Genomic DNA, 27,018 nt, shown 5'->3' with positions numbered 1-27,018 from the left:
CCTGCCAAATTCTGACCAGCATTTTACCTTGCTTCTCTGTATTCGAACAATTAGTGCAAATCAACCTTCTCAATTCTTGTCAATTCTGTTCCTACTCTTTGAATATGGCAGCTTGTTTCCTTTTTCCTTTCAGCACCATCATTTCTCGAAGACCTCATAAACCAGTCAGTTGTTCTGAGTCAGTCTGTGACCTTGTCCTGCAGACCTTCAGGCTACCCAAACCCTGACATATTGTGGTTCAAAGGTTAGATCTATTTTATACTGCCTCTCTCTACATTTTTGATTCCTGTTTAAAAAAACTTGAATAACGATTACTAAACTAATGAACCTTAGTCAAGGAGGAATCCTTCATTCTGTACTCAGTTAAATGAGCTCTCAGCTGTGGTTGTTAAATCAAGGCTATCATTTACCTTATACTCATGATCGCAGTCTAATTACCTGTCCGAGGATTGCAAAAATCAGGCTTGGCTATGATGGGCTTTTACAGTCAGATTGACTGCAGCACGGTAGCACAGTGGTTAGCACAGTTTATCAGTTCATTAATTAATGCTAATATTAATTATTTTACACACACAGCAGTATATTTAGGAGAAGATATACAAGTAGTTATAAGGCAGCTACCATTTTAAACTGTTACATCTGATTCTGCTAAACACAATGGGCGGGATTCTCCCCTACCCGGCGGGGCGGGGGGTCCCGGCGGGATGGAGAGGTGTGAACAATTCCCGCGTCGGGCCGCCCCAATGGTGCGGATTTCTCCGCACCTTTCGGAGCCAAGCCCTCACCTTTAGGGGCTAGACCTGCGCCGGAGTGATTGCCATCCCGCCGGCTGGCGTGGAAGGCCTTTGGCGCCATGCCAGCCGGGGCCGAAGGGACCCCGCTGGCCGGCGGAAGTCCGCGCATGCGCGGGAGCGTCAGTGACTGCTAACGTTATCCCCGCACATGCACAGGGGGGGTCACCTCCGCGTCGGCCATCGCAGAGGCTATGGCCGACGTGGAGGGAAAAGAGTGCCCCCACAGCACAGGCCCGCCCGCAGATCGGTGGACACCGATCGCGGGCCATGCCACCGTGGGGGCACCCCCCCAGGGCCAGATCGCCCCATGCCCTCCAGGACCCCGGAGCCCGCTCGCGCCGCCTGGTCCCGCCGGTAAGGGAGGTGGTTTGATTCACGCCGGCGGGACAGGCATTACAGCAACGTGACTTCGGACCATCACGGGCTGGAGTATCGCCGGGGGGGGGGGCCCGCCGACCGGCGCGGCGCGATTCCCGCCCCCACCGAATCTTTGGTGCCGGAGAATTTGGCGTCCGGCAGGTGCGGGATTCACGTCACCCCCCCCCCCCGGCGATTCTCCGACCCGGGATGGACGGAAGTCCCGCTGCTGTAATTCCTGTCCCGCCGGCGTGAATCAAACCACCTCCCTTACCGGCGGGACCAGGTGGCGCGAGCGGGCTCCAGGGTCCTGGGTGGGGGGGGGGGGATCGGAGGGCGATCTGGTTCTGGGGGGGTGCCCCCACGGTGACCTGGCCCGCGATCGGGGCCCACTGATCCGCAGACGGGCCATAGCCTCCACGATGGCCGATGCGGAGATGACCCCCCCCCCCGCGCATGTGCGAGGATGATGTCAGCAGCCGCTGACACTCACGCGCATGCGTGCACTTCCGCCGGCCGGCGGGGTCCCTTCGGCCCCAGCTGGCGTGGCGCCAAAGCCTTCCAGGCCAGCCGGTGGGACGGGAACCGCTCCGGTGCGGGACTAGCCCTAAAGGTGAGGGCTTGGCCCCAAAAGGTGCGGAGAAATCCGCACATTTGGGGCGGCCCGACGCCAGAGTGGTTCACGCCGCTCCATCCCGCCGGGATCCCCCGTCCCGCCGGGTAGGGGAGAATCCCGCCCAAGATTCTTTAACCTGGATAGGGGGAGCGATTTAACATCCTCGTTGCACCTGACTCGGTGTCGGAACGAGGCCGTTGAATCTTGCGCGAGGCCTCTCGCGAGATTTGTGGTGCTCGAAAGGCCTCGCCAGGGCACTGTTTAGTATTGGTTTCCACAAATGTGGACCAGTCATAATGGCACCTGGAAGGGTCTCCGGAAGACATGGCAGGGTAGCTCTCTGGCATCTTGGCACTGCGGCCACGGCGGAGGAAAACTCACCGAGGTTAAAAAAACAACAAAGTGCCATTAAATAGCATGTGTTTCTCGGTTAAATCATACCCCTAGTTTCTAATCCATTTGCCAGTGATGGAACTGTGTCAAGTGAATTTGAGTAGTGTTAACCTACTTCTAAGAGCACATTTTTTTCAATGCCTTTATATTTATATGCTATGTTGCCATCTAGCTCCTGCAGACCTTAATTTTAACTGAGTACATTCTTGTATGTTTCATGTCGATTGAGGCCTACACAGACCAATCAGCTGAAAGTGAGCAGCATTAAGGGAATCCAAAGCAAAATACTGTGGGTGCTGGAAATATGGAGGAAACACAGAAAATGCTGAAAGTACTCAACAGGTCAGGCATCATCTGTGGAGAGAGAAAAACAGAGTTAATGTTTCAGGTAGATGACCTTTCATCAGAAGCTCCTGACAAAAAGTCCTCAAGCTGAAATGTCAACTCTGTTTCGCCCTGGATGCTGTCTAACCTGCTGATTACTTCCAGCATTTTAGGTTTCTATTTCAATAGAAAGACTGGCAACTAAATATCCCAAGGTATAGATGCTTCAGGAGGGATAGAGAGGGGTGGAGGAGTTGCATTACTGGTCAGAGATGATATCACAGCTGTGATAAAGGAGGGCACAATGGAGGATTCGAGCACTGAGTCAATATGGGTAGAGCTAAGAAATAGGAAGGGTGTAGTAACATTGTTGGGACTTTACTACAGGCCTCCCAAAAGCAAGCGTGAAATAGAGGTACAAATATGTAGACTATAGAAAAATGTAGGAGCAATAGGGTGGTCGTGATGGGAGATTTTAACTTCCCCAACATTGAATGGGACTCATGTAGTGTTGGAGGCGTAGATGGAGCAGAATTTGTAAGGAGCATCCAGGAGAGTTTTATAGAGCAGTATGTAAGTAGTCCAACTCGGGAAGGGGCCATACTGGACCTGGTATTGGGGAATGATCCTGGCCAGGTGGTTGAAGTTTCAGTCGGTGATTATTTTGGGAATAGTGATCACAATTCCGTAAGTTTTAGAATACTCATGGACAAAGACGAGAGTGGTCCTAAAGGAAGAGTGCTAAATTGGGGAAAGGCCAAGTATAACAAAATTCGGCAGGAGCTAGGGAATGTGGATTGGGAGCAGCTGTTTAACGGTAAATCCACATTTGAAATGTGGGAATCTTTTAAGGAAAGGTTGATTAGAGTGCAGGACAGACATGTCCCTGTGAAAATGAGGGATAGAAATGGCAAGATTAGGGAACCATGGATGAAGGGTGGAATTGTGAGACGAGCTAAGAGGAAAAAGGAAGCATACATAAGATCCAGGCGACTTAAAACTGATGAAGCTTTGGAGCAATATCAGGAAAGTAGGACAAATCTCAAACACGCAATAAAGAGGGCTAAAAGGGGTCATGAAATATCTTTGGCTGACAGGGTTAAGGAAAATCCCAAAGCCTTTTATTCGTATATAAGGAGCAAGAGGGTAACTAGAGATAGGATTGGCCCACTCAAAAACAAAAGAGGGAATTTATGCATGGAATCAGAGGAAATGGGTGAGATTCTTAATGAGAACTTTGCATCGGTATTCACCAAGGAGAGGGACATGACGGATGTTGAGGCTAGGAATGGATGTTTAAATACTCTAGGTCAAGTCGGCATAAAGAAGGGGGAAGTTTTGGGTATTCTAAGAGGCATTAAGGTGGACAGGTTCCCAGGTCTGGATGGGATCTATCCCTGATTATTGAGGGAAGCGAGGGACGAAATAGCTGGGGCCTCAACAGTATCTTTGCAGCATCCTTGAGCACGAGTGAGGTCCCGGAGGACTGGAGAATTGCTAATGTTGTCCCTTTGTTTAAGAAGGGTAGCAGGGATAATCCAGGGAATTATAGACCTGTGAGCTAGACGTCGGGCAAACTGTTGGAGAAGATACTGAGGGATTGGATCTATTCACATTTGGAAGAAAATAGACTTATCAGTGATAGGCAGCATGGTTTTGTGCAGGGAAGGCCATGTCTTACAAACCTAATAGAATTCTTTGAGGAAGTGACAAAGTTAATTGATGAGGGAAGGGCTGTAGATGTCATATACATGGACTTCAGTGAGGCGTTTGATAAAGTTTCCCATGGCAGGTTGATGGAAAAAGTGAAGTCGTATGGGGTTCAGGGTGTACTAGCTAGATGGATAAAAAACTGGCTGGGCAACAGGAGACAGAGAGTAGTGGTGGAAGGGAGTGTCTCAAAATGGAGAAAGGTGACTAGTGGTGTTCCACAAAGATCCGTGCTCGGACCACTGTTGTTTGTGATATACATAAATAATCTGGACAAAGGTATAGGTGGCCTGATTAGCAAGTTTGCAGATGATACTAAGATCGGTGGAGTTGCAGATAGCGAGGAGGACTGTCAGAGAATACAGCAATATATAGATAGATTGGAGAGTTGGGCAGAAAAATGGCAGATGGAGTTCAATCCAGGCAAATGCGAGGTGATGCTTTTTGGAAGGTCTAATTCAAGAGCCGACTATACGGTCAATGGAAGAGTCATGGGGAAAATTGACATACAGAGAGATCTGGGAGTTCAGGTCCATTGTACACTGAAGGTGGCAACGCAGGTCGATAGAGTGGTGAAGAAGGCATACAGCATGCTTACCTTCATCGGACAGGGTATTGAGTACAAGAGTCAGCAGGTCATGTTACAGTTGTATAGGACTTTGGTTAGGCCACATTTGGAATACTGCATGCAGTTCTGGTCGCCACATTACCAGAATGATGTGGATGCTTTAGAGAGGGAGCAGAGGAGGTTCACCAGGATGTTGCCTGGTATGGAGGGTGCTAGTTATGAAGAAAGGTTGAGTAGATTAGGATTGTTTTCGTTGGACAGACGGAAGTTGAGGGTGGACCTGATTGAGGTCTACAAAATTATGAAAGGTATGGACAGGATGGATAGCAACAAGCTTTTTCCAAGAGTGGGGGTGTCAATTACAAGGGGTCATGATTTCAAGGTGAGAGGGGGAAAGTTTCAGGGAGATGTGCGTGGAAAACTTTTTACGCAGAGGGTGGTGGGTGCCTGGAACGCTTTGCCAGCGAAGGTGGTAGAGGCGGGCACGATAGCATCATTCAAGATGCATCTAGACAGATATATGAACGGGTCCGGAACAGAGGGGAGTAGATCCTTGGAAAATAGGCGACAGGTTTAGATAAAGGATCTGGATCGGCGCAGGCTGGGAGGGCCGAAGGGCCTGTTCCTGTGCTGTAATTTTCTTTGTTTGTTGTTCTAATATTATAAAACATTGCTCAATTCAGAAACATAGACAATGGAATTTTTCACATTTTATGTTTCAACCCAACACTCAAGTTATTTTTCATGATTTATTATTTTCCACAGAGGACCAGTTGGTGTGCTGCGGTGATCGAATACTGTCATCAACCACAAGCAGAAATTGCCAACTTTTAACTATCCTAAATGTGACAGGGGATGATCTGGGGAGATACACATGTGTGGCTAAAAACCGCTCAGGCAAAGCTTCAACTTGCTGCTTACTGAATCTTGCAGGTAATTGTGATTGATCTTGTCCAATTCTGGAGAGCATTCGTAAGTTGCGCTAAATCCCACAAATCATTCAGCTGATAACCGGGTCAGAAATGGAACAATGCATCACTGGTCCTGGGATAGGGACGGGGGAGAAAATGAAGCAGCCATTCCTGATGCAATCTTGTGAACCTTATGGAAAAGTGAACCTGTCTGTATCTCTAAGTCAGGATGAGGTGTGGGGAGGGTGGCTTTACAGCCTGAAACACCATCTTACATTTGAATAGTCAAGTACATAGAAAACTGGTCACTTGGATGTGGTACTGAAGGGAACTCAAGTGAAGGAATCAGTATTTTCAGAAGAGGAGAGGATAAAATTGGAGAAAGGGGCAAGAAGGTAAATGATTTGGTACACTAAAGGAATGGCTAGAATGTCTCCAATTTTTGATGACCAGTCAGTAGTTCCTTTTCCTTTGGCTACATTGATTCACTTTCTTTCTATTTGTAGTTGTGCCTTGTCGCCCTGATTCTCCTGAAGTAGCACAGGTCTATGAAGATGGAGCTTTAGTGATATGGAAGCCGCTTGTAACCAACACTCCAATCATGTACATTATTGAGTGTAAGAGAAAGGGTAAGTAAAGATGTTATTTTGCTTGGCACAGTGAAAAGAGTTACATCATTGATGACTGCACAATTGGGAAAACACGACAATTCACTTGTATCTGACACAATGGGCAGGATTTTCCATTCTGAAGACTGAGTAGGAAAGTCAGCATAGTTCCCGCTGAGCAGTGGACTGGGTGAACGTGCACGATCTTAGGCTTTTGAGCTCAATAAATATGAATCAGCAAAGAGCTCAGCAAATCCCGTGGTAGGGCAGACAGAAAGTCACTCGCCCCACCGTTATTCATGGTGCCGAAGTTTCTGGCAGCATTTTAAAATAGCACCTGGACACACTGCAGGCCAGGATCTCCGTTTTACTCCTCCAGGGTCCTTGCAACTGCAGCTCGCACTGGAGAAGCTCGCAGATGTAAGCAATGTACAAATTGGCTAAATGCGAGGTTATCCACTTTGGTAGCAAACGCAGGAAGGCAGATTATTATCTGAATACCCAGAAATTAGGAGAGGGGAATATGCAAGAGACCTGGGTATCCTCGCACACCGGTTGTTGAAGGTAAACAAGAACAAAGAAAAGTACAGCACAGGAACAGACCCTTCGGCCCTCCAAGCCTGCGCTGACCATGCTGCCCGTCTAAACTAAAATCTTCTACACTCCCGGGGTCTGTATCCCTCTATTGCCATGCTATTCATGTATTTGTCAAGATGCCCCTTACAGGTCACTATCGTCCCTGCTTCCACCAACTCTGGCAGCGAGTTCCAGGCACCCACTACCCTCTGTGTAAAAAACTTGCCTCGTACATCTCCTGTAAACCTTACCCCTCGCACCTTAAACCTATGCCCCCTAGTAATTGACCCCTATACCCTGGGAAAAAGCCTCTGACTATCCACTCTGTCTATGCCCCTCATAGTTTTGTAGACCTCTATCAGGTTGCCATTCAACCTCCTTCGTTCCAGTGAGAACAAACCAAGTTTATTCAACCTCTCCTCATAGTTAATGCCCTCCATACCAGGCAACATCCTGGTAAATCTCTTCTGCACCTTCTCTAAAGCCTCCACATCCTTCTGGTAGTGTGGCGACCAGAATTGAACACTATACTCCAAGTGTGGCCTAACTAAGGTTCTATACAGCTGCAACATGACTTGCCAATTTTTATATTCAATGCCCCGGCCAATGAAGGCAAGCATGCTGTATGCCTTCTTGACTACCTTCTCCATCTGTGTTGCCCCTTTCAGTGACCTGTGGACCTGTACACCTAGATCTCTCTGACTGTCAATACTCTTGAGGGTTCTACCATTCATCTTATATTCCCTCCCTGTATTAGACCTTCCAAAATGCATTACTCACATTTGTCCGGATTAAACTCCATCTGCCATCTCTCCGCCCAAGTCTCCAAACAATCTAAATCCTGCTGTATCTTCTGACAGTCTTCATCGCTATCCGCAATTCCACCAACCTGCATCAATCATCGTTGTGACCTCCTTGAAAAACTCTCTCAAGTTAGTGTGACACGACCTCCCCTTCACAAAACCGTGCTGCCTCTCGTTAATACGTCCACGTGCTCCCAAATGCGAGTATATCCTGTCTCGAAGAATTCTCTCCAGTAACTTTCCTACCACTGACGTAAGGCTCACCGGCCTGTAGCTCCCTGAATTATCCTTGGTACCCTTCTCAAACAAATGAACAACATTGGCTATCCTCCAGTCCTCCGGGACATCACCTGAAGACAGTGAGGATCCAAAGATTTCTGTCAAGGCCTCAGCATTTTCCTCTCTTGCCTCCTTCAGTATTCTGGGGTAGATCCCATCAGGCCCTGGGGACTTATCCACCTTAATATTTTTCAAGACGCCCAACACCTCATCTTTTTGGATCTCAATGGGACCCAGGCTATCTACACACCCTTCTCCAGGCTCAACATCCACCAATTCCTTCTCTTTGGTGAATATTGATGCAAAGTATTCATTTAGTACCTCAGCCATTTCCTCTGGCTCGACACATAGATTCCCTCCTCTGTCCTTCAGTGGGCCAACCCTTTCCCTAGCTACCCTCTTGCTTTTTACGTACGTGTAAAAAGCCTTGGGATTTTCCTTAACCCTATTTGCCAATGACTTTTTGTGACCCCTTTTAGCCCTCCTGACTCCTTGCTTAAGTTCCTTCCTACTTTTCTTATATTCCACACAGGCTTGTCTGTTCCCAGCCTTCTAGACATGACAAATGCCTCCTTTTTCTTTTTGACGTGGCCTACAATATCTCTCGTTATAGAATCATAGAATTTACAGTGCAGAAGGAGGCCATTCGGCCCATCGAGTCTGCACTGGCTCTTGGAAAGAGCACCCTACCCAAGCTCCACACCTCCACCCTATCCCCATAACCCAGTAACCCCACCCAACACTAAAGGCAATTTTGGACACTAAGGGCAATTTAGCATGGCCAATCCACCTAACCCGCACATTTTTGGACTATGGGATTTCAAGAAGGTAATTTTAAGAAGGTATTAAATATAGCTCTTGGGACTAAAGGAATCAAGAGATATGGGGGGAAGGCGGGATCAGGGTATTGATGATCAGCTTTGTTCAAAATGAATGGGGGAGCAGGCTCGAAGGGTCGAATTGCGTCCAAAATACATGAACAAATTTTTTTTTAAATTCTATTTTTGAAATGAACAGAAATCTTTTCACCCAGAGAATGGTTGGCCTGTGGAATTCACTATCACAGAAAGCAACTGATGCCGAAACACGTGTTTTCAAAAAGCAGTTAGATATAGAACTTGGGAAAAGGGGATCAAAGGAAATGGAGGGAAGGTGGGATCAGATTATTGAATTTGGCGATCAGCTGTGATCATAATGAATGACAGAACGGGCTCAAAGGGCTGAATGGTCTCCTGCTCCTATTTTCTACATTTCTATCTTCCTATCCCAGGACGACAAGGGTACTTTCAACATCGCCTTTTGCTCAACTCTAGATAAGAGCATCCCCAATTATACACCCATCCTCAGACCAATGCTCACAGTTGCAGTGGCCCATGCTCGGCAGCATCTTGACCTTATAGAGGCCCTCCTGTCTCTTGCTGTTCAGGCACTTGCTCGGCATGGCGCTGTTCCATCGGCCCCTCCATAACCTCATCTGGATGAGAGCTATTATCAAAGCAAGGTTTCTTGCAGCCTGCATCATCGACGCCTCAGTGGGTGAGTGAATTAATTGAAGTGACTCATTAAGTGAGCATGGTGTTTACAGATTTCTCTCCAGCTCAAAGCCAGCAGACACATGCTGAGCCTTTCATTGGCCTCCGTTGAGACAAAGAAATCCTAAAGGGGTTGGTGTAAAACCCTGGCCTGGATTCTTTATTAAAAGTTGCAGCTGTATAGAACCTTAGTTATACAGGGTTCTGTATAAGTGGATGCTTGGTTTAAAAGTGTAATTTCGTCTGGACTTCGGAATGCGAACTGCTAAGGAAAGCATAATTATGAGAGAAGATTTTATAGTGTGTTTTTGGAAGTGAATTTGGAAATTCTCACATGACAGTCATCTGGTGGGATTCTGAGGAGACATCCACAAACATTCACTTGGGGTTCAGAGTCGGGTGTGTATTTTTCCACAGTCATCTTGTGTTCTTAAAAGGGACTTTGTGTTCATGAGAACACTGCAGATTAAGATGTACTTTGTAGAGGCAGCACGGTGGCACAGTGGGTTAGCCCTGCAGCCTCACGGCACCGAGGTCCCAAGCTCGATCCCGGCTCTGGGTCACTGTCCGTGTGGAGTTTGCACATTCTCCCAGTGTTTGCGTGGGTTTCGCCCCCACAACCCAAAGATGTGCAGGGTAGGTGGATTGGCCACGCTAAGTTGCCCCTTAATTGGAAAAATTAATTGGGTACGCTAAATATTTTTTAAAAAGATGTACTTTGTAATCCGTATTAAGTCTCCATTTGAAACAAAATATCCAGAACCACCCGGGGGTCTCTAATGGCCTGGGAGACACCCACCCCCCCCCCCCCCCCCCCCCAAGGTGCCATTACGACTGGTCCACATTTGTGGAAACCAGTACTAAACGGCGCCCGAGACTCCGGTAAATTTTGCGAGGTGTTTCAAGCGCCACAAATCTCGTGAGAGGCCCAAGGCGAGATTCAACGGCCTCGTCCCGACACCAAGTCAGGGGAAACTCAACCCTCAATTTCATACTCAGATTCAATTTCAAATTTCACTGTTTTGACCTTGTTGTAGCTGAATTCAATAGCACCTTGCAATGGAACATGAAGAGTTTATCAGTTCATTAATAAATGCTAATATTAATTATTTTACACATACTGCAGTATATTTAAGAGAAGGGTTCCTGGTGATGATAAGGCAGTTAAACCTATGCCCCCTAGTAATTGACCCCTCTACCCTGGGAAAAAGTCTCTGACTATCCACTCTGTCTATGCCCCTCATAATTTTGTAGACCTCTATCAGGTCGCCCCTCAAACTTCTTCGTTCCAGTGAGAACAAACCAAGTTTATTCAACCTCTCCTCATAGTTAATGCCCTCCATACCCGGCAACATCCTGGTAAATCTCTTCTGCACCTTCTCTAAAGCCTCCACATCCTTCTGGTGGTGTGGCGACCAGAATTGAACACTATACTCCAAGTGTGGCCTAACTAAGGTTCTATACAGCTGCAACATGACTTGCCAATTTTTATACTCAATGCCCCGGCCAATGAAGGCAAGCATGCCATATGCCTTCTTGACTACCTTCTCCACCGGTGTTGCCCCTTTCAGTGACCTATGGACCTGTACTCCTAGATCTCTCTGACTGTCAATACTCTTGAGGGTTGTACTATTCACTGTATATTCCCTACCTGAATTATACCTTCCAAAATGTATTACCTGACATTTGTCCGGATTAAACTCCATCTGCCATCTCGCCGCCCAAGTCTCCAAACGATCTAAATCCTGCTGTATCCTCTGACAGTCCTCATCGCTATCCGCAATTCCACCAACCTTTGTGTCGTCCGCAAACTTACTAATCAGACCAGTTACATTTTCCTACAAATCATTTATATATACTACGAACAGCAAAGGTCCCAGCACTGATCCCTGCGGAACACCACTAGTCACAGCCCTCCAATCAGAAAAGCACCCTTCCATTGCTCCTCTCTGCCTTCTATGACCTAGCCAGTTCTGTATCCAAAAGGGGGAGTAAAGGCATATAGTGTCATAGTCCAATTGTTTCATGTTTAATAAATGTTTTTTCCTTGCTGTGAAAACTAATTGGATTGGCCTGCAATTCTGTCCCTCCATGTTGTGTAAAGAAAATCAAAGTTCTGGGGTGGGTTTTCCGTCCCGCCATCCCTGTTTTCCTGCACGGCACGCCCTGGCCGGCAGCAGGATTCTCCATTCCCATAGCCAGCCAATGGTATTTCCCATTGTGGGCCACCCCATGCCGTCGGGAAAAGCGCGAGCGTGGGTTCGCTGCCAGCGGGGCGGAAGATCCCGCCAACGGAGAATCCCGCGTGCAGTCTTTTGAACCAGGGTTCCATTCTGGGATCTTCCCATCCAGTTATAACATCAATTCAGAGAATTATTTGAGTACTGGTGAAGGAAGCCCGACTATTGGAGGTTCTGGATATTTTGTTTCAAATGAAGAAATATTCTCTTATCGTCAAACAAAATACATGAACAAATTAAAATGTAAACAATATGGAGGAACATCAATCATTGATGATACAATTTGTAATCCAGGAAGTTTTATGAAGGAAAAAGTATCAGTAAGATGTGTTAATGGAAGGGATGAACTTGTTTCTTTGTGTAAAGTTAATTTAAGAAATAATTGTTGTAAATGGAATTGTTATAGTGGGAATTATTCCTAAATTACCTATTTTAGGATTAGATTTCATCCTCAGTAATGATTTGGCTTGTGGAGACAGTAATGTGATGACAACTGTGTAACAACAACCAGTTGAGCATGTTGATCTTTTTTTTAAAATATTTTATTGAAAATTTTTGGTCAACCATCACAGTACATTGTGTATCCTTTACACAATAATATAACAGTATAAGTAACAATGACCTGTTTTATAAACAAAGAATAAATAATATATAACGAAAACTAAAACTAAATGGCAACTGCCTTGTCTCAGATAAACACTCTCCAAAAATATGATTTAACAGTCCAATATACAATTATTTATAACAACGACCTATACATATTATACATATATATTAACAACCCTGAGAGTCCTTCTGGTTCCTCCCCCCCCCCCTCCCCCCCCCCCCCCAACCCCCCCGGGCTGCTGCTGCTGCCTTCTTCTTTTCCATTCCCTCTATCTTACTGTGAGGTATTCGACGAACGGTTCCCACCGCCTGGTGAACCCTTGAGCCGATCCCCTTAGGACGAACTTAATCGTTCCAGCTTTATAAACCCTGCCATGTCATTTATCCAGGTCTCCACCCCCGGGGGCTTGGCTTCCTTCCACATCAACAGTATCCTGCGCCAGGCTACTAGCGACGCAAAGGCCAAAACATCGGCCTCTGTCGCCTCCTGCACTCCCGGCTCTTGTGCAACCTCAAATATAGCCAACCCCCAGCTTGGTTCGACCTGGACCCCCACTACTTTCGAAAGCACCTTTGTCACCCCCACCCAGAAGCCCTGTAGTGCCGGACATGACCAGAACATGTGGGTGTGATTCGCTGGGCTTCTCGAGCATCTCGCACACCTATCCTCTACCCCAAAAAATTTACTGAGCCATGCTCCAGTCATATGCGCCCTGTATAACACCTTAAATTGAATCAGGCTTAGCCTGGCACACGAGGACGATGGGTTTACCCTACTTAGAGCATCCGCCCACAGCCCCTCCTCAATCTCCTCCCCCAGCTCTTCTTCCCATTTCCCTTTCAGCTCATCTACCAAAATCTCCCCCTCGTCCCTCATTTCCCTATATATATCTGACACTTTACCGTCCCCCACCCATGTCTTTGAGATCACTCTGTCCTGCACATCATGCGTCGGGAGCTGCGGGAATTCCCTCACCTGTTGCCTCGCAAAAGCCCTCAGTTGCATATACCAGAATGCATTCCCTTGGGGCAACCCATATTTCTCGGTCAGCATTCCCAGACTTGCGAACTTCCCATCCACAAACAGATCTTTCAGTTGCGTTACTCCTGCTCTTTGCCATATTCCAAATCCCCCATCCATTCTCCCCGGGGCAAACCTATGGTTATTTCTTATCGGGGACCCCACCAAGGCTCCCGTCTTTCCCCTATGCCGTCTCCACTGTCCCCAAATTTTCAAAGTCGCCACCACCACCGGGCTTGTGGTGTATTTCTTCGGTGAGAACGGCAATGGGGCCGTCACCATAGCTTGTAGGCTAGTCCCTCTACAGGACGCCCTCTCCAATCTCTTCCACGCCGCTCCCTCCTCTTCTCCCATCCACTTACTCACCATTGAGATATTGGCGGCCCAGTAGTACTCACTTAGGCTCGGTAGTGCCAGCCCCCCCCTATCCCTACTACGCTGTAAGAATCCCTTCCTCACTCTCGGGGTCTTCCCGGCCCACACAAAACTCATGATACTCTTTTCGATCCTTTTGAAAAAAGCCTTCGTGATCACCACCGGGAGGCACTGAAACACAAAGATGAATCTCGGGAGGACTACCATTTTAACCGCCTGCTCCCTCCCTGCCAGTGACAGGGATACCATGTCCCATCTCTTGAAGAACATGTTGATCTTAACAAACTTTTGAAAACTACTGTGGAGAAAAATGAGACACTTATTGCAGATAACGAGCAATCGATGGAAAACCTGAACATCAACTGTCATGTGTAAAAGAGAACTGATGTGGACAATTGAGAATCAGTCAAGGAAAGTGGAACATTTGACTGAGGGTTTGAACTGTCTGAAGGATAAACTTGAAAACATAAACTTAGCAAAGGCTGATCTTCGATTAAAATTTATTGAACTTTAAGCAGCCAAAGTATTTAGCCGAAGTATCATGGAAAATGCCTTGAACAAGAAAAGGGGGTTCTGGTAAATCAGAATAATTGGTTGAATGTAGAATTTAAAAGCAAAACTAACAAACTATTAGAACTTATTTAATAATAATCGCATATTGTCACAAGTAGGCTTCAATGAAGTTGCTGTGAAAAGCCCCTAGTCACCACATTCGGCACCTGTTCGGGGAGGCCGGTACAGGAATTGAACCCGCGCTGCTGCTTTGTTCTGCATTACAAGCCAGTTGTTTAGCCCACTCTGCTAAACCAGCCCGAACAATGCAATTTTTGAACTTCAAAGCAAAATGGAGTAAATGAAGAGGAAGATGGGTGGTTTGGAGTGTCGCAATCCGATAGTTGTTTGTGTGAATAAAAACTCATTGTGGAATTCTGATAGTTGGGTAAAGAACGGGTCCAAATAATATCTCTGATGTATCAAAGTCAGTAATGGACAATAAGCAAACAACTGAAGTACGTGCTGGCAGGAAACTTAATTTGGAGGGAAAACTTAATTCCAATGAGGTAGCCTTTTAATTAGCATTCATGCGACTGAGATCATGCATGCAAATGAGATTCCCAACTTTATTCATCAGGAAGCTTGCCCTGCCTTTAACCCGCCTTAAACATTGGTAGAACAAAATTCCAACAGTGGATCCTGTCATCAGGAAACAGATTTTTTGCTTCCTGCCAACGTTAGTTCCCCACTGTTGCCGGGTATGGAAAATTCCACCTGTGTTTCTCACTACAAGATATAATAAAACTGATTAACGGGAGTAAACTACAATTTTAAATGTTCTGATGATATTGATTTCCGTTTTGTTAAGGAAGATTGACTTGCTAAGAATTATTTTAAGTATTGTGTATAACAAAACATCAAGGATTCAATTTCCTCTAGTACTGGGCGGCACAATGACACAGTGGTTAGCACGGCTGCATCACAGCTCCAGGGACCCGGGTTCAATTCACGCCTCGGCTGACTGTCTGTGTGGAGTTTGCACTTTCTCCCTGTGTCATGCTAAATTGCCCCTTAGTGTTGAAAAAGGTTCGGTGGGGTTACAGGCTTAAATAGGATGCTTTTTTCAAGGGTCTATGCAGACTCGATGGGCCGAATGGCCTCCTTCTGCACTGTAAATTCTATGATTCTATAATACCACAATTGTTATGTTTATGTAAAATTCCTTTCTGCACTGTTTTAACGCACAGAAATAATTTTATCACCATAAACAAATTGGTGCATGGGAAAATATAATGCTAAGTTCCAAGAATGTTTAAAAATCTACAAAGCTACGTAGCAAGAGTTGGAAAGTAGAATCAGATTGGATAGCTCCTTTGTGACTGTCATGGACACGATGGGCCTAATGGCCTCTTCAGTTTTTTAGATCAGCCCCATTTACCCACCACCTTATAGTATTTCTCAATCACTTTGCCCCAGTAACATCAATCTTTTTCTTGATATGTATTAAAGTACATTATAATACATTATTTTTGTCCAACAAAATGCTATCTTTTTCAGGTGACGAGTGGAAAAATATTGCGTCTGATCTTTCTGAATCCTGTTTTTATGCCAGTAACCTGCGTAGGGGAGAAACTTATACGTATAGAGTTGCGTATGTGAACAAAGCTGGGAACGGGCAATTTAGTAGGCCATCTGCTGAAGTTATCATTGGGGAGACAGGTAAGTTCATAAAACTCTTCAATCCGTTGGACAGTGGGTGGAATCTTACCAGAATTTGGCAACATGTCATGCTCAGACGGAATACTGGCATGTAACCCTCCAGCTGAACAAACCAGTTTTCTCACGGAATCTTGAGCCAAAAGGAATTGAGTGGACATGGTTTACATTGTCACTCTGGCGGGGTGGGAGAGGCCTCTTAGAGCCGGGAACCAGATCGAAACAAATCAGGGCACCTTCCTTAAAGGGCACCCTGACCAGCGTTGCAGCCGAATGGCCCCCAGGCCACATCACGGAGGTCTCGGCCCCCCTCCCTGACATTCATCGCCAGCAAACCCGCCCCAATCTATGCTCTGCCCCTGCCCAGTGTGATGTCACGTCGGCGAGGTATGAATATTCAGTGAGTGTAGATCATTTGACAAGGGAACCGTTAATAGCATTTAAATGTATTAAAATGAGGTGTGATTCATGACGTTGCCAGAGAAACATTATCTCTCCGGCGAGTATCTTGTTTCCTGATTCTCGCAAGATTTTCCGCCCTCACCACCGATCACACGGGTGGCAAGTGCGGCCTCAAGATTCCGCCCAGTATATTAGTATTTGACTAAAAGATCATCAATGCCACAGAATTGCATAGAATTTATAGCTCCAACAAAAAAAACTGTCCAACTGGTCTGTGCTAATGTTTACATTCCACATGAGCCTCCACCCAAAGCGTCAGTTGTGACTCAGTTGATAGGACTTTTGACTCTGTGTCAGAAGGTTGTGTGTTTAAGTCCTATTCCAGGACTTGAGCCTAAAGCCTTGATATTGTCCAGGTCTAACATGGTGCATTTGGACATGGACTGCTTCGGTACCTGAGTTACGACTGCTGAACATTGTGCAAACATTAGCAAACATCCTCACTTCTGACCTTACAATGGAGGGAAGGTTATTGATGAAACAGACTAGGAATCTACCCTGAGGAACTCCTTCAGTGATGTCCTGATACTGTTGGATTTACCTCCAACAACCATAAACCATCTTCCTTTGTGCTAGGTATGACTCTAACCAGTGGAGAGTTTGCCTCCTGATTCCCTTTCAAAAAATGTGGCAGTTTAATTTGTTTCTTTTCTGAAATGTTCCTTAATTACATTTTATTTTTCCTTTCTTTCTCTATTCTTTCCTTTTAGAAGTAGAGTCGCATAGTGTACATGGAGAGAAGCTAGCATCAGTGCATCAGACATACACATTTTTCACAGAGATAAACAGGTATAGGAGCTACCTTTAACATAAGTGTGGATAACTGACAACCACAGGTTCGTCCCGGGAAGGATAGATGGGGGATTCCAATCTTGGCAACGAGCAGGAATTGTGAAATTGAAGGACTTGTTCCTGGATGGGACGTTCGCGAGTCTGGGAGCACTGGTAGAAAAATACGAGTTGCCACCTGGGAATGCCTTTCGATATATGCAAGTGAGGGCATTTGCAAGGCAACAGGTGAGGGAATTTCCGCAGCTCCCGGCGCAGGGGATCCAGGACAGAGTGATCTCGGGGGCATGGGTCGGTGATGGTAAAGTGTCCGATATATACAGGGAGACGATGGTAGAGGAGCTAAAGGGTAAATGGGAGGAGGAGCTGGGGGAAGAGATTGAGGAGGGGCTGTGGGCAGATGCCCTAAGTAGGGTAAATTCCTCGTCCTCGTGTGCCAGGCTCAGCCTGATCCAATTCAAGGTTCTACACAGGGCGCATATGACGGGAGCAAGGCTAAGTAGATTTTTTGGAGTGGAGGATAGGTGCGGGAGGTGCGCGGGAAGCCCGGCGAACCACACCCACATGTTTTGGTCATGTCCGGTATTGCATGGGTTCTGGGTGGGTGTGGCAAGAGTGATCTCAAAGGTGGTGGGGGTCCGGGTCGAACCAAGCTGGGGGTTGACTATATTTGGGGTTGCAGAAGAGCCAGGAGTGCAGGAGGCGAGAGAGGCCGATGTTTTGGCCTTTGCGTCCCTAGTAGCCCGGCGAAGGATTCTACTAATGTGGAAAGAAGCTAAACCCCCCGACATGGAGGCCTGGATAAACGACATGGCAGGGTTTATAAAATTGGAGCGAATAAAGTACGCACTAAGAGGTTCGGCTCAGGGGTTCACCAGGCGGTGGCAACCGTTCCTTGACTATCTCACAGAGCGATAAGGGAAAACAGGAAAGACAGCAGCAGCAACCCAGGGGGGAGGGGAGGGGGGGGGAGGGGAGGGTACATGTGGGTCCTTCGGTTTTTTTTGTTCTTTTCCATGCTAGTTGTTTATAATTATATTTATTTTTTAAATGTTACTATTTCTTTTTCTGTACTTGTTGTTAGTTAATATATTGTTTAAATAACGGTCAATGTACATTTTGTTACAAAGTTGTAAAAATGGAAAATTCTTTTTGATCGAAAAACTTTAATAAAATATATATATTTTTTAAAGTGTGGATAACTGGATTGTGCGAGGTGCAGGATAATGCATAGGCATGATTGCTTTAAAATAGAGCATATAACATAGGGTGAATTAATTACATAAAAGATAGCACATAATCAGGAATATGCACAGAGGATAAAAATTGAGATACAATATGTTATGTACTGGAGCTATACAGCCAAAGGGAAAGATTTATAGTTTCCCTACCATTGATGTAAGGCTCACCGGCCTGTAATTTCCTGGATTATCCTTGCTACCTTTCTTAAACAAAGAAACAACATTAACTGTTCTCCAGTCCTCTGGGACCTCACCTGTAGCCAATGAGGATATAAAGATTACTGTCAAGGCCCTAGCAATTTCCTCCCTTGGGTCCTTGGTCCTGAGGAAGGCCTGCTGTTGACAGGGTGGGCCTTCCTCAAAGTAGGCAATGTGTGGCTCTCCAGCTGGCAGACAAGACTCCTGTTGCCTGGATTAAATTCTGCCCTATTTGTTAACAGATTTGTCCTTAGTAATTAATTAATGAAAGAACTAAATTATTGAGTGAAACTTAAAAGCAGGGTTTGGGGAAACACTTCCTTTAAAAAATACTCCCTTATGCCGAAAGATGGTGTTTCTTGCTGAACTCTGTCTTTTTACCACTTCAGCATGCACTCAACCACAACTTGCAATTATATAGCATCTCTCGTACAGAAAACATCTTAAAGTGCTTCACAAGAGACAGAGAAGAACACTAAGCAGGAGACATGTTTAATGGGAAAAGGTGGGATGAATAGTTGGCGATGGCCCAAATGTACTGCGAAAGGTAATTGGCCAGGTATTACCTCCAACTTGCACTGTCTTAATCTTGACAGAATCAGCAGTAATCCCAATTCTATGTATGCGAGCGGCCTCTGCTGCACATCCAGCAATGGAACAATTAAGACACTGATTAAATTTCCGGCCATAAATAGTTTAATGGGGTTTATGCCGGAAGGAGAAAGGGAACCGTGTACGGTAATATTAGATAAGATTGGAAGCATAATAACATTTTCACTTATTAACTCTTCTACTTATTCCTAGCTTTAGTTCATTTTATGTTAATATGATTAATTACATTATTTTACCTTTAATTCTATGCATTGTTTGATTTTGTTTAAAAGAGGGCGCTTCGGCATCATAAAGAAATGTACAGAGAACTCCTCGAGAAAGTCACTTGCAGCTAAAATCACTCCTTACAAGAAACAGAATAAGCCATTTGTGTTAAAGGAATATGAAATCCTAAAGAAGCTCCATCACAACAACATTGTTCAGCTTCATGGTGCTTACATCACACCTAAATACTTAGTCCTGATCCAAGAACTCTGCGAAGGGAAAGAGCTATTTCACAACTTGGCTGAAAGGTAAAGTCGAACCTGTTCTGTGTGAATCACAGTTTAGAGAGTTTTATTCGGCTCCTGGCTAGACTGGCCCAACTTTCTTCCATCTTCTTTGTGTAAAGTGCTGTTATCTGAGTTGTGTTTACCCTCCGAGGCGAAGGTGACCATATCCATCATCTGGGCTGTTAGGTAGGGATTCAGTGTACATAGGTGTTAAGGCCAACTTGAACCCAGAAGGTTCTACTGTAAATAGGTCAGAATACTGTAGACGATTGAGTTTTACACGAGTTACTGGCTCGGGATTTTGTCTCCTTGCTTTTTCTTTCTGCCTTTGTGCTTACTTTCAAAGGAAAGTTATTTGATTGCGACAGGTACAGCAAACCTTGGCGAGCATCTTCCAGGACTCAAAGTCAATATCAAAACTCCTAAGTGAGGCCTTCAGAGTGTCCTTGTAGCACACCCTCTGACTGCCATGAGGAGGTACCCAGATATAGAACTCTTCTTTTTGTTTTTTTACCACTTTTCCTTACACTAAACCCATCTTGAGAGACAATACAGCCACTTTATTTTTTGCCTTTCATTCCCATGTCTTCCTCTTTAGCTTTCACTTTTACTGCCTCTTGTTTCTAACCCAGTTTTAAAACAAGTAGTTATTTTTGTAAAATCATTTAGTTAGTTGGTAAGATGCCACTGTGAACTTCCAAATAACCCATTCCTTCCCGCTACCCCAAAACCCAAACACTGTGGCCTGAATTCTTCGATTTTGAGGCTATGTCCAGAGAATGAGTGGCGTTTTACGTGGGAAACATCGGCGCCGTCCCAGCACCGATCCTCCAACCCGTGAAGGGCTGGCAGCCGCGCCACATATAACACCCGGCCTCCATGAATTAAATGGGCGGAGAATTGCTGGGTCCGTGGCCGCGCATGCGCGCGGCGATGACCTGCAGCGGTTGCGCCATGCAAGATGGTGCTGGCCATGCGTGGACCCGAGCTGCCAGATAGTGCCCCCCTGGACACACCCTCGCCATCCCCTGGCCACCCTCCACCAGTCTCCACAACCCTCGCCGAATCCCACCTCCCGGCCAGCAGCACGGCTCCCGCCCGAATGTGGCGACGCTGGACACAGTCCGCAGCCGCCATGCCGGGTTCCCACACGTCTGGGACCACGCCGTCGTGAACTCGGCTCATCAGGGGCAGAGCATCGTAGGAGGGCCTTCAGGTACGCCCTGAGGCCGTCCCAACGGCCTGTGGCGCGCGCCACAGTGGCGCCGTTTTGGAGGGGGCATAGCATGGGCAACCTGCGTAAAACAGGCGCCGCCCACGATTCGGTCATAAAAATGGATTCTCCGCCCGATCGCTGATTACGAAATTGGCATCAGGAAAGGGAGAATCTCACCCTGTAACTATGCAAGGGACTTTGCTATCATTGAGACACAATCTAGAATGAAGCAAGAATAGTTTAGGTAGCCCCATCTCCGAACAGGTTCCTGACAAGGAGCATCTGATGTAGAAAGGTGATGTATTTCCCAGGACAAACATCTTTCACCTTGAAGTCAAAGTTAATTTTGGTTATCACAATTTTTCTGCCTCTCTCTTCACGGTGTGACAAGATCTGATCTAGATTTGTTACTTTCAGTGTGCCGTTACTTACTTCTCCACCTTTTATCTCTGCGGAAACCTGCACTATATTGGAGAATTTCCACTGGGTTCTCCTGATATCCTGCGATAAATATGGCAGAAACATTGGAGGTAAATTGTACTTGGTTGGATTTTAGCTGATCACAGAATAATACTGGGGTGTGGGGGTGGGGTTCTGTGAAATTATAGAATACAGAACAGCATTTGGTCCGTGGAGTCTACACCAGCTCTTTTGGAAAGTAGTCTGGCTAGTCCCACTCTTTCTCTATATCTCTGCAATTATTTTCCTTCTGGTTATGAAATCAGGAGACCCTCACAGAAATGCATGTCCTTTTATTTTGAAATGTATAATTGAAGAAAGCTGTTTACACTGCCACACAATCACAGAGAATTTGTACCAAAGTGTAACGTGGTGTTTGCTTTCCATTGTAGGTCATCTTACACTGAGCACCATGTGGTGGAGTTGCTGACGCAAATGCTTAGTGCTGTTGAATATCTCCATCTCAATCATACTCTCCATCTTGATCTGAAATCCGAGAACATGATCATTGTGGAGCACAATGTATTGAAGCTGCTGGATTTCGGCAATGCTGTGGTCCTCATGCCTGGCCGTCCTGTGCTGGTGGAAAAGTGCAGAGACTTTGTGGAGAATATGGGTGAGTGTTGCTTTTAGTTTATTTGACTGTTATAAGGAAATACGTATGTTTATATGGCAGCCAGGAATTCCCGAAGCACATTACAGCCAGTGAAGTGCAATCACTAATCAAAAAACAGCATGCTACCGATGCTGGAAAGCTGAAAGACAGAAAATGCTGCAAAGACTCAGCAGACCAAGCAGCATCTGTGGAGAGAGAAACAGAGCCAAAGCTTCAGGTCAATGACCTTTCTCAGAACTAGAGAAAATCAGCAGTGTTGTATTACGAGCTGATGACGAGGGGTCACCTCTTTGTCCTTCCTGGTTTGATCACAACAGGTTGCTTGTTTGTTTACAATTCAGTGGGTACTTAACTGTTTACGTGCTCTGATCTTAAAAGAATCAATAGGACAGGTTTTGTCATGCGTTAAACAAAAAAAGTTTAACTTTATTATACTTAAACTGATTTAATTAAAATAATAAAATAGGGACCAAATTTGCACATGCATGCACTCAAAGTTCACACAGACACACACACAAGGACAGATTACTAAATGCTCAAGGATAGGTTAGCCAAATTAGAATTCATTAAAACAAGTAAAAGAGGCTACAGTGTGTGGTTTGGTGACTCGGCTGGGTTGAGACTCAATTCAATAGTCTTGGTGCTTCCAATTGAAGAATGGAGACAACTGTGTTGGTTGTTACTCGGGAGACGGTAGTGCTAGTTTAGATTCTTTTAAGAAATCTATGTCTACAGCAGGGTGTCCCTGGATGATCGCAGTCAGTAAACAGGCCTCAAAGTTATCAAGTAGGTTGAGGGAAAAATAGACAGGTGGGATCCCATTTGGATCTTCTCCATTAGCTGCTTGTCCTCAGTTGCTTAAAACATACAAAGCGTTGGCCTGTCTTATGACCTTACTTCTCCAACTGTCAGGGGATTTTAAAAAAGGGATTGTCTTAACTTTTCCAGCTATTCCAACTTCAGTAAGAGTAAGTAGTTTAAATCCTGCCAGTGGCCAGGGACAGCAGGGTGTGACTGCAAGTCAGGCAGGTAAAGGGAACCAGCAGTCAGGAACTCAGGAGCCTCAGCCCTTGACCCTGTCCAACAGGTATGAGGCACTTGCTCCCTATGTGGATGGCGAACAGGGCTGCAGGAAGGATGAGTCAGCTGACCAAGGCACCATGGTTCAGCAGGCCATTCAAGGGGAGGGAGTAAATAGGCAAGTTGTAGTTGTAGGGGATTCTATTATCAGGGGGATAGATAGTATCCTTTGTGAGCAGGATAAAGAGTCCCGCATGGTATGTTGCCTGCCCGGTGCTAGGGTGCAGGACATCTCTGACCAGCTTGAAAGGATACTGGAGAGGGAGGGGGAGGATCCAGTTGTTGTGGTCCATGTCGGTACCAACAACATAGACAAGTCAAGAAAAGAGGGCCTGTTTAGAGATTATAAAGAGCTAGGATTCAAATTAAAAAATAGGTCCTCGAAGGGTCATAATCTCCGTATTACTGCTCGAGCCACGTGCAAATTGGCATAGGGAGGCAAGAATAAGGGAAGTTAACATGTGGCTGAAAGAGTGGTGTGGGAAAGAGGGGTTCCTTTTCATGGGACACTGGCATCAGTTTTGGGACAGGGGGGTACCTATACCGTTGGGATTGTCTCCACCTGAACCGAGCTGGGACCAGTGTTCTGGCGAAAAGAGTAAATAGGATGGTCAATAGGACTTTAAACTAGAGATTGGGGCGGAAGGGAAAGTCAGGGAACGAAGAGGTGAAGTAATCAGTGGGAAGCGTAGCTGCTTAGGAATACAAAAAAGCACGAAAAGACAAAACTCAGGAGAGCTTACGATAGGCCCCATCCCACAAAATATGACACAGTGTATGGAAAGGCTCAGTAAACCAAGGTCCACCACACTAAGAAAACAAAAAGGGACGGCCAATAGAGAATTAAAGGTGCTATATTTAAATGCGCAGTGTCCGGAATAAGGTAGATGAGCTTGTGGCCCAGATTGTGACTGGCAGGTATGATGTGGTAGGCATCACAGAGACGTGGTTGCAGGGGGTTCAGGACTGGCATTTAAACATCCAGGGATTCACAACCTATCGAAAAGACAGAGAGGTGGGCAGAGGGGGCGGGGTTGCCTTGTTAATTAGGAATGAAATTAAATCAATAGCACTAAATGACATAGGGTCAGATGATGTGGAGTCTGTGTGGGTAGAGTTGAGGAACCACAAAGGCAAAAAAACCATAATGGGAGTTATGTACAGGCCTCCTAACAGTGGTCTGGACCAGGGGCACAAATGCACCACGAAATAGAAAGTGCATGTCAGAAAGGCAAGGTCACAGTGATCATGGGGGACTTCAATATGCAGGTGGACTGGGTAAATAATGCTGCCAGTGGACCCAAGGAAAGGGAATTCATTGAATGTTTACAGGAGGGCTTTTTGGAACAGCTTGTGATGGAGCCTACGAGGGAACAGGCCATTCTGGACTTAATATTATGCAATGAGCCAGACTTGATTAAAGATCTTAAAGTAAGGGAACACTTAGGAGGCAGTGATCATAATATGGTAGGATTCAATCTCCAATTTGAAAGAAAGAAGGTAGAATCAGATGTAAAGGTGTTACAGTTAAATAAAGGTAACTACAGGGGCATGAGGGAGGAACTGACGAAAATCGACTGGGAGCAGAGCCTCGTGGGAAAGACAGGAGAACAGCAAGGGCAGGAGTTTCTGGGAGTAATTGAGGACACAGTACAGAGATTCATCCCAAAAAAAAGAAAGGTTATCAGAGGGGGGATTAGGCAGCCATGGCTGACAAAGGAAGTTAGGGAATGCATCAAAGCAAAAGAGAAAGCCTATGATGTGGCAAAGAGTAGTGGGAAGTCAGAAGATTGGGAAGGCTACAAAAACAAACAGAGGACAACAAAGAGAGAAATAAGGAAAGAGAGGATCAATTATGAAGGTAGGCTAGCCAGTAACATTAGGAATGATAGTAAAAGTTTCTTTAAATACATTAAAAACAAACGGGAGGCAAAAGTAGACATTGGGCCGCTCCAAAATGACGCTGGTAATCTAGTGATGGGAGACAAGGAAATAGCTGAGGAACTAAATAAGTACTTTGCGTCAGTCTTCACAGTAGAAGACATGAGTAATATCCCAACAATGCAGGAGAGTCGGGGGGCAGAGTTGAATATGGTAGCCATCACAAAGGAGAAAGTGCTAGAGAAACTAAGAGGTCTAAAAATTGATAAATCTCCGGGCCCAGATGGGCTACATCCTAGAGTTCTAAAGGAGATAGCTGAAGAAATAGTGGAGGCGTTAGTTATGATCTTTCAAAAGTCACTGGAGTCAGGGAAAGTCCCAGAGGATTGGAAAATCGCTGTTGTAACCCCCCTGTTCAAGAAGGGAACAAGGAAAAAGATGGAAAATTATAGGCCAAATGGCCTAACCTCGGTTGTTGGCAAGATTCTAGAATCCATTGTTAAGGATGGGATTTCTAAATTCTTGGAAGTGCAGGGTCGGATTAGGACAAGTCAGCATGGATTTAGTAAGGGGAGGTCGTGCCTGACAAACCTGTTAGAGTTCTTTGAAGAGATAACAAATAGGTTAGACCAAGGAGAGCCAATGGATGTTATCTATCTTGACTTCCAAAAGACCTTTGATAAGGTGCCTCACGGGAGACTGCTGAGTAAAATAAGGGCCCATGATATTCGAGGCAAGGTACTAACATGGATTGACGATTGGCTGTCAGGCAGAAGGCAGAGAGTTGGGATAAAAGGTTCTTTTTCGGAATGGCAACCGGTGACGAGTGGTGTCCCGCAGGGTTCAGTGTTGGGGCCACAGCTGTTCTCTTTATATATTAACGATTTAGATGACGGGACTGGGGGCATTCTGGCTAAGTTTGCCGATGATACAAAGATAGGTGGAGGGGCAGGTAGTCTGGAGGAGGTGGGCAGGCTGCAGAAAGATTTGGACAGTTTAGGAGAGTGGTCCAAGAAATGGCTGATGAAATTCAACGTGAGCAAGTGCGAGGTCTTGCACTTTGGAAAAAAGAATAGAGGCATGGACTATTTTCTAAACGGTGACAATTCATAATGCTGAAGTGCAAAGGGACTTGGGCGTCCTAGTCCAGGATTCTCTAAAGGTAAACTTGCAGGTTGAGTCCGTAATTAAGAAAGCAAATGCAATGTTGTCATTTATCTCAAGAGGCTTGGAATATAAAAGCAGGGATGTACTTCTGAAGCTTTATAAAGCATTAGTTAGACCCCATTTAGAATGCTGTGAGCAATTTTGGGCCCCACACCTCAGGAAGGACATACTGGCACTGGAGCGGGTCCAGCGGAAATTCACACGGATGATCCCAGGAATGGTAGGCCTAACATACGATGAACGTCTGAGGATCCTGGGATTATATTCCTTGGAGTTTAGGAGGTTGAGGGGAGATCTAATAGAAACGTACAAGATAATGAATGGCTCAGATAGGGTGGATGTAGGGAAGTTGTTTCCATTAGCAGGGGAGACTAGGACCCGGGGGCACAGCCTTAGAATAAAAGGGAGTCACTTTAGAACAGAGATGAGGAGAAATTTCTTCAGCCAGAGAGTGGTGGGTCTGTGGAATTCATTGCCACAGAGGGCGGTGGAGGCCGGGACGTTGAGTGTCTTTAAGACAGAAGTTGATAAATTCTTGATTTCTCGAGGAATTAAGGGCTATGGAGAGAGAGCGGGTAAATGGAGTTGAAATCAGCCATGATTGAATGGTGGAGTGGACTCGATGGGCCGAATGGCCTTACTTCCGCTCCTATGTCTTATGGTCTTATAGTATCTGAGGAGTCGAGAATGGTGCTGGATATTGTACAGTCATCCACAACCATTCCCATTTCTGACCTTATGGTGGAAGGAAGGTCATTGATGAAGCAGCTGAAGATGGTTGGCCCTAGGACACTACCCTGAGGAACTCCTGCAGTGATTTCCTGGGACATTCAGGAAATGGTGCTCATCAGCAAACCTCTGACTTTCCCTTTGTCATTAGGT

At 45.8% G+C, this 27,018-nt stretch overlaps 1 protein-coding gene across 1 annotated transcript in view; it reads left to right on the top strand.

The window, feature by feature from the left end:
* LOC140424765 (obscurin-like) overlaps nt 1–27,018 on the top strand; it is a 1,044,598-nt gene that overhangs the window by 984,523 nt on the left and 33,057 nt on the right. Inside the window, 7 exon segments of the mRNA XM_072508149.1 lie at nt 134–244; nt 5,528–5,695; nt 6,180–6,302; nt 15,766–15,927; nt 17,097–17,175; nt 19,499–19,738; nt 21,785–22,008. Of these exon segments, the coding sequence (XP_072364250.1) occupies nt 134–244; nt 5,528–5,695; nt 6,180–6,302; nt 15,766–15,927; nt 17,097–17,175; nt 19,499–19,738; nt 21,785–22,008 (1,107 nt within the window).

This window comes from Scyliorhinus torazame, chromosome 6, assembly GCF_047496885.1.
Source record: "Scyliorhinus torazame isolate Kashiwa2021f chromosome 6, sScyTor2.1, whole genome shotgun sequence".
Taxonomy (NCBI): domain Eukaryota; kingdom Metazoa; phylum Chordata; class Chondrichthyes; order Carcharhiniformes; family Scyliorhinidae; genus Scyliorhinus; species Scyliorhinus torazame.
Note: the sequence above shows the minus strand (reverse complement) of the source record. Positions and strands in the feature narration are given on the sequence as shown.